Below are 14,632 nucleotides of genomic sequence, written 5' to 3'. Positions count from 1 at the left end.
AGAGCATGAGCTCACATCCCTCAGAACCAGAAAACAGGCAGGGGAGGCAGGAAACTGGCATGGCTTGGCTGCTGTTGTACCAAGGGAATAGAGGGGCAAGTACAGGCAGTGGAAACAAAGACATATCAAGTTTAAGAATACCAGAATGCTGTCTAGAAATGCAGAGACGGGATTAGGAAAGCCAAGGCACAGATGGAACTGAACTTGGCAAGGGATGTTAAATACAACAAGAAGGGGTTCTACAAGTACATTGGTCAGAAGAGACATGCCAAAGAGAGTGTACCTCTGATAAATGAGAAAGGAGAACTGGCTAAAATAGATATGGAGAAGGCTGAGGTACCCAATGAGTTCTTTGTCTCAGTCTTCACTGGCAGTCAGGATTCTCATAGTTCTCACATCCCTGGACATCACCTCTCTAAACCTCATATTCCTAAATCTCTGGGTGGCAACTAGGGGAGCAAACTTCCCCCCAGTGTAAGGGCAGAGTAAGTCTGAGATCACCTCATGAGACCAAATGTCCAAAGTTCGCTCTGTATTCAGAACAGGTGAGGCCACACCTTGAGTACTGCGTTCAGTTTTTGGCCCCGCACTACAAGAAAGACACTGAGGCCCTTGAATGTATTCTGAGAATAGAAACAAACCTGGTGAGGAATCTGGAGCACAAGTCTTCTGAGAAGCAGAAGACTGGGCACTGGGATTATTTAGACTGGAGGAGGCTCAGGGGAGACCTCATCACTCTCTACAACTACCTGAAGGAAGGTTGTGCCATGGTCTCTTCTCCCACATAACTAGCAATAGAACTAGAGGAAATGGCCCCAGTTTGGGCCAGGGGAGGTTCAGACTGGATGTTAGGAAAGACTTATTCTGAAAGAGTGATTGGGCACTAGAACAGGCTGCTCAGGGAGATGGTAGAGTCATTGTCCCTGGAGGTGTTAAAAAAACATTTAGATTTTGTAATTAGAGACATGGTTTAGTGGGAAATACTGATGATAAGTGAACAGCTGGACTGGACGATCTTGGAGATCTTATCCAATCCTGGTTCTAAGATTCTATGGGGCTATACAACATGCATCTCAGAGTCCTAAGGTGGTTGCTGAGCCACCCACCATATTTGAGAAGTTGGGGCTGCCAGGTGAACTTCACTTTCAGGTGACTGGAAAAAGAGAAACATCACTCCCATTTATAAGAAATGGAGAAAGAAAGATCGGTAGAACTACAGGCGAGTCAGCCTCACCTCTGTGCCTGGAAAAATCATTGAATAGATCCTCCTGGAATACATGTTAAGGCACATGAGGGATGTGCAGGTGATCTGAGACAGTCAGCAAAGCTGACTGACCGATCTAGTGGTCTTCAACTAGATTGTCTTGATGGTCCCTTCCAACCCAAGCTATTCTATGATATTCACAGGCTACAACTGCACCTTTCTCTCACAGGCAACACTACTGGTGAAGGCTTGCTGAAAAGATTTATGTGCATTGCGAGGTGTAGGCACAATTTGTTTCCCCTTTCCAGACTTGTTTTATAGTCTGCACCGAAGCAGGTCAGCCAGGGTAGGCCATGTGTCAAGGATGAGAAAGTTGCTTTCATTTATTTATTTATTTGTTTGTTTGTTTGTTTTCGGGTAGAAGAGCTTTATCTGTACAGTGCGTATCAGTTAGCCCTCCAGTTGCATTCAAATGCTTGTCAATGTAACACTTCGTATGAGCAGTTTGGACCATGCCAAAATGGTAATTAAGCAGTTGGAATGTATAGATCTCACTGTATGCAATGATGATTTCTGCAGCCTTCTTCACAAAATGCAGGCACAGTGAATTAACACCACACACACTGAATTCCTCCTATGGAATCCAGTCAGATGACACTTTGTTAATAAAATTCTGGAGATAGGGTTTTTGCAAGCAGAGCTTCAGATTCACTGAGTCTTTGGACACTGCCTTTTGCTGGTGATTTATGTAATACTGCTTGAAGCACACAGTAGCCTTTGACAGTGAGTAAAATATCAAATTCTCTTTAAAATATACTCTTCAGAAATGAACTGAGCACCTTTTCAGCCATATTCCAGAATGAAAATATTAAAATACTGTGAAACAACCCTGGTCTGATGTATTTCAAATTTACTAAAAAGCTTTCATCCAGCGGTCTGGGTAAGGCCAGTACATTGCAGGTTTACCCAGAGAAAGTAATTGGGCAGTGGGGTTCTAGCTTTAAATGACAGTAACAGAAACAGAAAAGTAAAAGGGTACTTTTTCAAGAAAAAAACATTAACTCTCAGTGTTGTATTTTTATTTGTATGCACTCAGTAGTAAACACATCTTTTTATATGGATATATAAATACAACAACTTTGAAAGCTGCATGGCAGATCTGACCAGTACTCCATTTTACAGGCTTCAAAAGATGTAAGAAACTTCACAGGAAGCAATGACAGGACAGCCTTCTTCCAGGAGAAAGTTTCTGCTTAACGCCCATCCATGTATGTTTGTCTGATTTCATCAAACACGAGGATTTACTTCCTTTAGAAAAGTAATCTGCATATTACAGAACAATCTTTATTTGTAACTTATAGATTTCTGTACAGTAATATTTACAATATATTGCAAGGCTTACAGGCTCTATGTCTTCATTGCAAATAATAGCTTCTAGGCAATAAAAATTGGACTTTGTACCTTTCACATGTTATGTTCCAGCTGCAGACATTGCCCCATGCCACGGGGTTGGAGCACTTTGAAACACTTGGGTGTAAAACTCCATTTGACTATCTTATTTTACATAGTTCAACACAATCATTCAATTCATGACTTGTCTTTGCCCTCTGCCTCACTCTGAGGTTTCCCAAAAGAATGGCAATCCAATTCCACTGCTGAAGTGTCTGCTTTACCTCAGCAGCCTGTTTTAACCTCAGTTTAGCACTAAAGCTGAAAAAAAACCCACCTCTTCCAAGTCAAGTCTTTTATAATGAAGTAGTAAAAGCACCTTGAGAAAATCTTTTGGGGAAAGACAGGCAGTGACTAATACTAGTAAACTTCTCTTATTTTGAGAGATATGACTGAAGCACCCAACAGAAGAAAGGAAAAGTCATAGTGTGTAACAATAACAGGAGCTGAGTGAAGTACTGAGCTTTCGAATAAGCAAATAAGCAAATCATCCATCCTCTAGAAATACAGAAAAAGGATTGTCATCTACTGCCTTTCCTGGCATACTGGGAAAAGTAGGTTATTAGCTTAACCAGAATATATTTTTAAACAAATGAATATAAAGCTTATCAGGGGATGGTCTTAGGTCCACATCTTGATGATGCCTTGAGCATTCAGAGCTCCTACCAAAACTTGAACAAAATCAGGGAAATTTTGCCACACATCAGTGCAGAATGTCACCACAATCACGTACACTGTTGAAAAAGATAATAGAGGGGATTTAAAAATATTCCAGTTCTGCTTTCAATAATCTCTGTCATAAACTGTTCAGTGTTTTTAACAAAGGCTGGTGTTCATTACTTTCAAGTCAATTAAACATACTCCTTTCTACCACTGAAAACACACTACCAATGCATCTTCCCTTTTCTTTCCCCTAGCATTATCATCTTAACTTGAAAGTTGAAAGCTGCTCAACTTAAGAAGCCAAAACAAATGGAAGCTTGAAAACGAAACAAAAAATCTTCCCCAGATACAAAACAAAACAATTCTCTGGTATCACAGTGGAGCACTGACTTGTAACACAAACAACTTCTCCCGGACTCTGAACTGTCTGCAGTCAATTCATATTTGCAAAGAAAAGTAGTCATCGGCCTCTGACAAAAGCACTTAAATACTTGTATAGTACAGTACCTCACACAGTGAGCATGAAAACAACAGATACAGTAGGTTGCGCTCCTAATAAACCAAGTCTCTGTACCTTTAAAAACTGCACCCTAATTGCATAAATCATATTAGCAGCATCTTGAGTTGTAGTTTTCTAAGAATTACCCTGTTGAAAAAATGTAATAAACGCACATGGAATTTTCATTATTTAACAAAGATATCTCCACATACAAGCTTCCCTCTAAGTTGGCAGAGGTTCACTCATGCAAACTATTTGGTTTTCTCTTAATTTTGAAACAGGTTCAACAATTATTTTATCGAGAAGTGTTATCTACCTACCTAGACGATTTCAGACACGTAGACCTTAGTATGTGACACTAGGAAATGAAGGCAAATGCCCTGCATTCTCAAACAGTTGCTGCAATTCAAACTACCCTTCCAGTGACTGACAAGCTTATTTTAGACAAATGGAAATGCAACCCGGCCATCTTGCCATGAATTTAACTGCTGCCAACTGCAGCACTCAATGAGTGCTTCAAGGGCAACTCTATCAGGATGCCACATCTGTGTATGTTCCTATGGGAAACTGGGCCTCCCACGACAGGCGTTTTCTAAGAGTGCCACTACTCTACTCTGCCTTTTCCACTCCAATAGGTTTATTTATCAAGAGCAACAAACACTTTAAAAATGCAGCCCAAGTGCTCATTTGAGTCCTGCTTCCACTTGGCCACACTGGCGGCTGTTTTGAGCCAGAAGAGGCCCAAAGAGGTCTGTGTGACCAAGCAGGAATGTGGAGAATGAAAGCTCCTTCTTCTGGACTTCCCATATCCGAGGTCTGAGGGCCTGCTGAAGGCCAGCACTGAAAGCAGAAAGCCAGGCACATGGCAACACAGAGCTCATGGCTAACCTCTGCAGGAGGCCCAGCTGGAATCCTGGATGCACAGCTGTCGCTGGTTGGCCTTAATATGACCAAAAGGGGAATGTCTTTGATTGTTTTGTTTATTTCACATCTTTTTGCGTATTTTTTAACATCCAAATAAATACTTTGGTCTCAGAAACTCTCTAGTAAGTAATGACAGACTGAGTACCTGGGGCATGGCCAGCGAGGCTCATAAGTTATTGTAGAGATCCCACTCACTACATGAGTTATCCAAAGCACTTTGAAGCATGTTTCATTTGGCCGGTTTAAATGAAGCATTCTACTGATAATATTGAGCGAGGTGCTGTGTACACTGGATCTAATCCCAGTAGGACATCAATCTGGCACAGCCCCTAACAGGTCCTCTGGCCCATGGTGCAGGGATGCCAGCCTTTCCATCCCAAGCACAACACCACTCCAGACCCACACTAGGGAAGTTTGATCTTGCATAGCCTGGTATAGTTTCCCAGTACAATTCTACAAGCCAACTGCACACTCATGGTGCATAAAATGCAAGGTGTTGAGCCATGAACTGCAAAACATTGCAATGAAGCCCTCTCAGGTAGTCAGAGATGTTGCAAGCACAGTGGAGGATCCTGCATAAATGTGAATTAGACCATTGCGCAGCAAGGCAACCCTATTTTTTTATTACCTGTTTCTTGGAACTGTGCCATTTAAAAGATTTCAGTTTTAAAAGCTACTCCTCCCCACGGGTTGAGCACAGTATAAGACAGAGCAAACTAGACAGACACAAGGCAGTACAATGTGGCTTGAATATCATTAGAGAAGGAGAGGCTCGACAGAGATTTAGCTTACGGCGTGTTTGCCAAATCTCCCAGATCAAGCCTCCACAGTTCCTCCTCACCAACCAGGGAAACATTTAATGATGCCAGGATGAGCCCCTGTCAAAACGCCCTCATGGGACTGGGCCTTTGAAAAGCTGGGTGGAGCCTGCTTGCCTGCAAGGTGATGCCTTGTCAAGGGTCAGCGACACCTCACTCCTACCTTCTCCTCCCATTCCTACTCACAAACATTACTGGAAAGAGATGGGCGCATGACATGGACCTTCTGCCACAGCCTGGAGTGACATCCTGGGGCAGTGACCTGATGCTGGATATCCCTGTTAATAGCACGCTTTGTGATCCCAGAACTTTTCATTTCCTGCTGCCTCTCTGCGGCACAGTTCACGATCTCCAGCTGTCGTCACTCTCTTGGATATCTCTGTGCGTGTGACATGAGTGAGGCTGCCAGGGGACGAGGACAAGGGAAAGAGGCAAGAACACTGAACTTGGACAAAGTAGTCATGAGCCAGATGAAGGAAAAGTTTCTTTCTGTGTCTGGTCTTGCTCAATTTCCAAGTCAAGGATTCTGATGAAAGAAGAAAAAAACAAGTGTAATTTATTAACTATCAAAGCAAAAAAGCATTAGGTGATATTCTAAGGCTTTTGTTCAGCTGCTTATAACTATTGCCAATGCAGTAAGTTCCCTTTCCGTGAGATCTCCACTTGAACAATGAACATTCCTGTAAGAATACTGCTGAAACTGAAGGCTGAATAATCCTGATTCAAGCCAGGAAGGAGCATGCCGAGTGAATCCTTTTCTTGGAGTTGGGCAGGGCTGACAGCAAGAGAAGCCAGCAGTACTGAACTGCAGAGGTGAATTCAGGCAACATTATACTGTGAAATACCAATGCCCATCTCACAGAGGACTTCTGTGTTTTGAAGACCACACTTAGTTTCCACACTCATCACTCTGATGAGATGTGTCAGGCAATCTGATCCTTCAAGTAGCTCTATTTACACACCGTTCCCACCAGGCCCCAGAGAGCTCATGAAAAATTAAAAAGAAACGTAAAATATGAATGAAATGATCACCAGCGCATAAAAGCTGTGTTCTTCTCAGAAGGTATTTTACATGTAATAAGAAGAGGCTTTTGCTTCTATTTTCAACTAGAAATTTTCAATTTTCAAGCCTCTGTGAAAAAAAAAGAGGCCTTCAAGAGCATGTCTCAGAGCTACAGAGTCAAATATATGAATATAATGAAAAGATTCAGGTTCCTTAACTTGATGCTGTTTTACCACAGAAAGTGTAGAGTTGAAGAAAAAAGATGAACATTTGGGTATACAATAACATAGACACCACAGCTACAGAACCGAACATCAGAGCATGTGGTGACAACCACTCTCAGCTTAAATTCTGCCTGGTGACCGTAATATTTAACTTATGGCAACCTGATGACTCCTGTCCTTTATTCTGGGCGTTGTGCATTGGCACTCTCAGCTGACTTCTCTGGAGCACTTCCTCAGTTTTTAGAAATTACCCTGGAAACAATCGTAGCCCCACTACTGAGGTCTATCAGCTGAGTGAGTCCTAGTATGTATGAAATCAAGTTTATAATATGAACATTGTGGATAAGTATTTCCTAGACTGCCAAATTTTGATGCCAAAGAAACTTGCTGCCGGTGCAAAGCATTTCCTTGTGCTCTACTCTGATTTCAATTTAAATGGGAGACTGCACTTTTTCTAAGGGTACAGAACACTTAAAGGAAAAACAATCCTAAAACATGTCATTTTTGGATAATAAAGTTACTTCAGAATGACCACATATGCCACATGAATTTCATGGAGTCTTTTCACCATATTGCAAGGTTATGGGCTATGAGTAGCATCCTTTCCAAATGGGCGTGTTGTCTTTGATGTTCAAAAGCACACTGAGCCAGTGTGAGCTCCTACAAAAGAGCTTTTCCCTTCTTGCCCTGCCTTTGCCCTGGTGAAGTACCTGTCTCTGAAGCCCTCGGCCTCCACAGCCTGTATGTTCTTTGGAGCAGCCCCCAGCATCACCCTCTCAGCAGCACTGGACACGCTTAGCACCATGCACGTGGATGGCAGAAGGCCCAAACACACCTTCCTCAGCAAGCTCTGGCGTCCTGCCATGACAAACGCTGCCCTGGCCCTGCAACCTATCCCTGGCAAGCCCACATGGAAACTGACAGGCTTCTATTTTGCTTTAGTTCATGGAACTGTGGGGTTTTTGTTGTTGTTGTTGTTGTTGTTTTTTAATGAGGCTCCTGCTTGAAGTGGAAGGGAGCAAGCTCTGCCTTCCATCCTCAGCAAGGTTCTCAGCTGGCCACCTGCACCATTTTTTGTGTTTCTCCCTTGCCTTTTATTATAAAAGGATATCGAGAAATGATCAGGAGAGTCTCCTTCTCTCTGGTGTAATTTGGGAATGGATCTATAACATAACAACATTTATATATAATGGCTTGAAATATTTGTGTGAAAAGGTCTCCCTCTCCCTTCCTCCTCCCTCTACTCATAAGACATAAATGTCTTCTTGTGGAAAATCACTTTTTAAATTATCCAAATTCCACAAGATTAAAACAATTTTAAGCAAGTGAATTGATTTTTGCATTACATAGATAAAAGGCATTGGGAGCGACAGCCCCACACCCACGTAACAGGAAGGCTCAAGCATTACATTTCTCCACATTCACAGGGCCCACTATCGACCGCTGTACCTACACCAAGCGATGTTCTTCTCACGCACCAATTACAAACTGTCAGAACACGTATACGTAATCCTTCATATCAAGAACCGTTCATGCAATTTTTAAAGACCTCACTGTGAGCTGTGGTACCTACACACTAAGGTCTTCAACAAAATACTGTATCTATGAAACCGTCAGTACCAAAGGCCTCAGGAATAGTGCTTTTGAGGAGACCAGATGCAAAATAAGCACAGCTTTTGTTAAAGCCGGGACATCAGATTTCACCAGTGCTAAATTTGTTCTCCTTCTGTATGTGAATGGACTGATTTTGTAACTAGATGCCACACATTTGTATCATTTATCCTGGTATAACACAGTGAGGTATCTCTCTAGACAAGGCAAACCACACAACTAATTTCTAGCCACTGGGACCATGCTGCATGGCAGAACCCACTTCAGAAAAACAGAACAGATAACACATGCTAGGGGATCACCTGGAGCAAACTTTTATGGTCCCAACAACAGCAAGCTGTGGGGGAAATCAGGCTGGTAGCAGTGCTAATGGCTCAGCTTTGATACTGGACAATTGGGGGTGCCCATGTTTAAGTAACAGAGGGGAACAGTGAGAGAAGGAGAGAAAGGAACAAGAAAGCTTCAGAAGTATTGTATAAATACAGATGTACTCCTAATCATTAGTAGTTTCAGTTCAGTCTGTCATCTAAGCTACTGTAATTATGGGTTGAATACTTTTCTAAGTTTTTTCTTAGCACTTAATATAGCAGAAATTGCAGAAACCAGGCTATTTACAAAGCGGGCAGTGAGCAGGCATCCCTCATAGCCACTGGCGCTTTGATTTCTTGTAGGGGGTCTGATTGCACTCTGGCAAGCTATACTCACTTATTTGTTTGCACTTGTTCTTTGCAATGCCCCAGATTCCTGCTTTGAAAAACACAGCACTACGACAACTACCATACAAAATAAAGGTGCCTGTCACCTTTCATAAAAAGACTTAAAGAAACTATGCAACGTCTACTGCTTGCTAAAGAGGAAAGAGAAATACATAAATCAGCAGGACAAGGCTCTGCACACACCTTGCATTCGCCAGGCTGCAGCACATGCTGCAGGAAGCCTTCACGCCAGTTCCTGGATTGCCTTGCTGCTCTCCTTGGCTTTCTTACAGGTGTACAGCCACTTGATGATGCGGGCATTGCGCTCGATCACCGAGGTGCTGCTGGGGACCTGCTCTGTGAGCTCATCCTCCAGCAGCCCCTCGTCCCCGCTATGCCGTGTGAAATCGCTCTCGGATGTGGCCACACTGATGCTGCGGATCTTGAAGGAGACGTTGTCGGACACCACCGAGAAGTTCTCTCTCCCCAAATCCTCGATGACCTCCTGTTCCAGGCCACAGAACTTGAAGAACGTGTCAAACTCAGAGAAAGATTTGGAGTAGCGAGAGCTGATGTCCGACTGGGAGCGATGGAGACCTCTCCTCTTCACCTCCTTGACCTCTTCAGGAGGTGCAGGCAACGTAGAGGGCTTCTCACGTTCTGTTGTACAAACTCCTGGGTCTTCAGTGCTCACCGGGACAGCTTGCTCAGCTCCACAGCCACCAGGCTCAGAGACAGCGAGTTCAGCCGGGTGAGGCTCTTTGCTCTCGGCGGCAGAGCCGTCCTCCATAATGACTCTGGGCACCCCAGGGGAAGCCAACTGCTTCTCCTTGCCGGGCCCCTGGAAGAACCTCCTCACCAAGCTGCCTCGCGAGCCGTCCTGGCTCTGCCCTCTCCCCAGCTCGCACTTCTGGCGGTAGATCACCAGGGAGTCGGGCCGGCCCTGCCTCCTGGGGGTGCTGCGCCGGGCGATGGGGGGGCCGTGCTGCAGGGGGCCCCGCCACGCGCACCCCGCCTTCGCCCTCTCCAGCGGTTTCGCGCCCTTCCCTCTGCCCAAATCCCTGCTCGTTTTGGTGCTCTCCACCGAGCAGCTCTCGCTGCTGCACTCCGAGGCCGAGCTCAGCACGACGACGGGCTCCTGCTTGGTGCTGATTACCTGCTGACTTTTCACATACTTGGCCTTATCGGCTGCCAGCCTCTCCGCCGCGCTCCTCCGGCCGGGGGTGCCGGCCCCCAGCTGCCGCCGGAGGTACTCCGGCCCCTTGTTGAGCAGCCGCACGCTGAAAGACGAGTGCAGGTCGGAGATGGCGTGCATTTTCACGGCCCGGCTGATTTCAGTGGGCATAGCAGCTTCAGCTCCGCGGCTCCCGCTTCCAGTCCCGGGCGATTTAAAAAAAAAAAAAAAAAAAAAAAAAAGAGGAAAAAAAGCGAATAAACAGCTCCAAACACAGCGTGCGCTCCGTGTGCGTGCCCGCGCGTAGTGCCCGTGCCTTGCGCGCCCGCCCCGCGCCGCCCCACGCCGCCGCGCACCCACTCGCGCTCCGCCCGGCCCCGCAGCCCGGCCTGCCCCGCCCCGCGCCCGTCACCGCGGGAGCGTCGCTGACGAGGCCCCGGGCGGTCCCGTGCCGTGAGCCGAGACACGGGAGGGCTTCTCCCCGGAGATCAGCCGGCTCCGCGCAGGACCACTCCAAAGTCAGACCCTATGTCCGAGCGCGTCGTCCAAACGCTTCTTGAACTCTGGCCGTGACGCTGCCCTGGGGAGCCTTTGCTCGGACCAGACCACCATCTCGGTTAAAAAGAGCGTGCGAGACCCTCATGCCCTTCGTGGGGCACCCGCAGCGCCAGCAAGGTGTCTGCTCATGGCCCGCGGCCGTGCAGTGGATGCGCACTTGCAAAATGTCACGGAATGGCTTCAAGTTGAACCGCACCTGGTAAATCTTTGCCCTTCAGAATCACAGGGCAAGCTTCCAAAGGGGCAGGGCTCCGTGTGGGGCTGGAGTTCCGAGCAGCCCTGCGCACAGCCGCTTCTCGTGCTTCAAATGCCCAACGTTAAACACGTGAGTCACAGCCATCACCTGGGGCGGTCTGGGCATGCAGTGTTGCACCCAACGTTTACTCATGTCATCTCGTGGGAGATGCATCTGCCTCGTGGTCACTAAGAGCACAGCAGAGAGCTTTATTCTGAATAGAGAAAACAAAAGCCAGCTTACATCTCTGAGGTTTTTCCCTCTTAACTCTTTCATTTTGTTTGTTTTCCAACATGTCTACAATTTCAGTGGGATTATAATAACAGAATGCTTTTGTGATGATTGACTCAATATTTACAGTCACTGAATTGTGGCAAACATGTTTACAAAGAGAAAGATGGAACATACAAAAAAATATACCAGGCATCGTTTGTGCCAAGAAAGCATAGGTCAGGTGCTGGGTATGGATCCTACCCTTCATCATATGTGAGCAGATGGCGGCGGTCTGAGCACCACTTAAGCGTAGGGTGGGAAGGCAGTAGCTCTGTGCTCACATCCCCCAGGATGCTGCCCCAATGGAGCCCTGTGCTGGTGGCCATCTCCAGAGCTGTGTCAGCACTGGCTTTCTGTGATTCTATGATTCAGACACAGGTGTGTGAAAAGCAGGAGCTGAGCAGCTCTGTGTCCAGTGGAGCAGCACTGTTGGCTTTTCTTGGGCACTTCTGGCTTTTCTGGGGGTATATCAATGGTTTCTGTGCAGTTTTGGAACCATGCGGTTCCATGTGGTTTTAAGGGACTGTGTTGGTCATGGTGCAACTCCCCAAACACATTGCAGGAAATATGTGGTTATTTTTGGGTGTTATGAGTGGAGTGGTTTCACCAGTGCCCTCAGTGCAAAGCTAGGAGTCTCCCAGTGTGCTGAAAGCATGGACCACATTTTAGCCCAGTGTGGTAGACAAGCACAGCAGACTTGGGCGAGATGTTCTCCCTGTGGCAAGGGAAGGGTTAAGAAGTGAACCCTTCAGTGAAGACTCACTTGAAATAACCATAGGCAGAAAATTCCCTTTCCAACACGGTTCACCATCTGGTCTTGTCCTTAATTTTGCTTCCTTTTTGCCCCTCGACTTCTAGGTCTGAACTCAAGAAGCCCCTCAACACGTACTTCTGCCTATTCCTAACAGCAACACCAGAGGAGATGCTTGCATTAATCACGACTGAAACCCATGTCACACTTTGGTTTCCCTTTGGCTGCAGTTCTTGTGCATATATAAAATGGGCACACAAAAGGTAAAGCTGGCTCACATACCAGCTTACTTAAAAATTAATGTTCTCAAAAAAGTAAGAGGTAGTAATAAAGGTATAAGTGCAGTTGATGCCTCAGGAGTCCCTTACTATTAAGGCAGCTCATGCACAGATAGGTGAAAGTATAGTTAATATTGTTACATGTTTCAGTGCTTTGTGGAAAGCTGGGCTTATGGAGACGAATAATTTCTTCTGACAATGAATCTTAGCAATAAGCCAACAGATGTGATGAATTTATTAGTGAGATTAATGAGATTAATGTTTCATTCCTGTCCTCATACTGACAATTTTTTCCTCAACAGTTTGGAGTTCTGTGACACTGTTCAGTGAAACAGCACTGATTCACATTTCTCCATGCACCTTAACATTTTTCCCCCAGTTTCTTGTATCTTCTGTCTCTGAACTTTAAGAAAACACAAGAAATCTCAGATATGATTTGTTTGCATTCACTTGAAGTAATGAAAAGAATGAATCTACATGAGTATTGGTAAGAGTGGCTCTATTAAGCAATATCAATTCATGTCTTGATTAAAACACAGCTTTATTCACTCTTTTCTATATGCAAAGGCCACTCTAAACTTTTGTCACTACACAAGAGCTTTGTGTTTGGAGCTGATATATATAAGAAGTTTCCCCGTCACTTAGTATTTCTCGTGTTCTAAATACATGCCTAGAAGACAAACCAGGACATTTTGCATGAAATGCTGTTTTCCTTTGAGGAATTTCCTCTTCTCATTGAAAATGATTGAAAATGTGAGTTTTGATTCTCCACAAAGTGCACATTACTATAATTTCTTCTGCTTTTTTCATCTGACTTTCTTCCTATGTGAGATACTTCGTTCTGCATGCTGTGATGATAATGACATTTAAAGTAGGAGAAGAATCTTCCCAGGGCCAGAAAGTATTGTAAGCAACGAAACTGTCCAGGCTTGTCTGCCCTGTGGTAAGGTACATTAATATAGCAGTTATTTTAAATATATTTAGGCAAAGTATTTATGATATTTAAAATTTGCATGATCTGGAGTACTTATATATAAGTATCTTGGAATTAGCTCTTACACTTAAGGATATACTCTCACAACACTCAGCAAAGAGCAAGCCATTGCGTTTCTTCTTTTTGCAGAGCATGGTGAGACACCGTGCATTATGAGAGCCCCAAGCCAGTCACCTTTGACCCTGGTCCAGTGGAGGCATACAGACACCAAAATGGACGTAGTGACAGCAGCACTGTCCCCTCAGCCTGGCAGCTCCCACACAGTCTCTCTTTGGCAGTGATGCACTGAGCAAAGGTAAGCAAAGCAAATCCTACACTCTCTAAGCCTTAGCTGCCAGCAGTTTTCCCACTTAGTGGAAGTGACACTGGCCAGCATTTAAAGTTATCACTAAACACAAAGCAGTTGGATTTGTCTTTTTGTGGGAGGTAATGCAAACCACTTATTTGTTTGCATTTAATAAGAGATGTGCCCTGAGCACACAGTGGTTGGAAAGTCAGGAGCAGGACAGCTCAGCAGGGTGGTGGCTTCCCCGTTGTGACACGCTATGTGGTGCCACTGAGTGTCCTGTCTGCTGCAAAGCAGACTGCAAAGCATTTGGGCAAAGTAAAGCAGCCATGAGGCAGAAACTAATAGTATAAGCCATCTGTCTCCAAGGGGGAATGTCAGCTTTTTCAAGATGAAATCAGAGCGGGTGACAATTCAGCCTCAGTTTCATACAGTGGAAGAGAGATGCGTGCCTGTACATCTTCAGTCAGAAACTGGAGAACCAGGGCTTAGGATCTGTTCAGCAAGGATTTTGGTAGAGGCAGCCCTGCATCACTCCTACATGCTGTGTTTTAGCACTGCCAACTCACTTAGCATCTTTTCCAAATCTCATAATTCCAGGTTGTTTGGATCATTAAACAGTTTAACATCCCAGTCAGAAAACAACATCATTGTAAAATCAGTCCAGCTTGTTCACTACTGTTACTAGTGGCTTCTATATTTATATAAAATTATTATGGAAACTCCATGTGTACCACTTTCCGGGTTGAAGAAATGACACGGATCTTCACTGATTCAATTTATACCACATTGATTCATGCCATTGTATTGAGAGGCTTATTAAAACAAGGAGAAAAGTGATGCAATGACAGCAAGAGACATAAGGAAGGATGACATGTATTACAACATGTTTTACACCAGGCACTACTAATGGGGAGGCTGCAAGCCATGACACCTCTCCTCTCCTCTCCTCTCCTCTCCTCTCCTCTCCTCTCCTCTCCTCTCCTCTCCTCT

The 14,632-nt window shown here is 45.0% G+C and overlaps 1 protein-coding gene and 1 long non-coding RNA gene across 2 annotated transcripts in view; one reads left to right on the top strand and one right to left on the bottom strand.

Annotated features, from left to right (window-relative positions):
* Window positions 1-2,266: 2,266 nt before the first annotated feature.
* FAM110C (family with sequence similarity 110 member C) lies at window positions 2,267-10,494 on the bottom strand. The gene is made up of 2 exons (XM_042824581.1): window positions 9,295-10,494; window positions 2,267-6,083 (listed from the first exon to the last, which is right to left on the bottom strand). Exon 1 carries the CDS (start codon window positions 10,433-10,435, stop codon window positions 9,335-9,337), a length of 1,101 nt encoding a protein of 366 aa, XP_042680515.1. The 5' UTR covers window positions 10,436-10,494; the 3' UTR covers window positions 2,267-6,083; window positions 9,295-9,334.
* A 198-nt stretch (window positions 10,495-10,692) lies between these two features.
* LOC122162635 overlaps window positions 10,693-14,632 on the top strand; it is a 6,870-nt gene continuing 2,930 nt past the window's right edge. Inside the window, exons 1-3 of the long non-coding RNA XR_006169611.1 lie at window positions 10,693-11,147; window positions 12,189-12,344; window positions 13,483-13,648. This is a non-coding gene — a long non-coding RNA (uncharacterized LOC122162635). The remainder of the gene's footprint in view (window positions 11,148-12,188; window positions 12,345-13,482; window positions 13,649-14,632) is intronic.

Source organism: Centrocercus urophasianus, unplaced genomic scaffold (assembly GCF_019232065.1).
Source record: "Centrocercus urophasianus isolate 14NV4802_14NV808 unplaced genomic scaffold, USGS_Curo_1.0 seq_10, whole genome shotgun sequence".
In the NCBI taxonomy this organism is placed as follows: Eukaryota; Metazoa; Chordata; class Aves; order Galliformes; family Phasianidae; genus Centrocercus; species Centrocercus urophasianus.
The sequence above is the reverse complement of the archived record's forward strand: the minus strand, read 5'-3'. Positions and strand labels throughout refer to the sequence as shown.

Excerpts from the sequence above, each read along its gene's own strand:
- FAM110C (XM_042824581.1), bottom strand. The coding sequence starts at position 10,435 with ATGCCCACTGAAATCAGCCGGGCCGTGAAAATGCACGCCATCTCCGAC.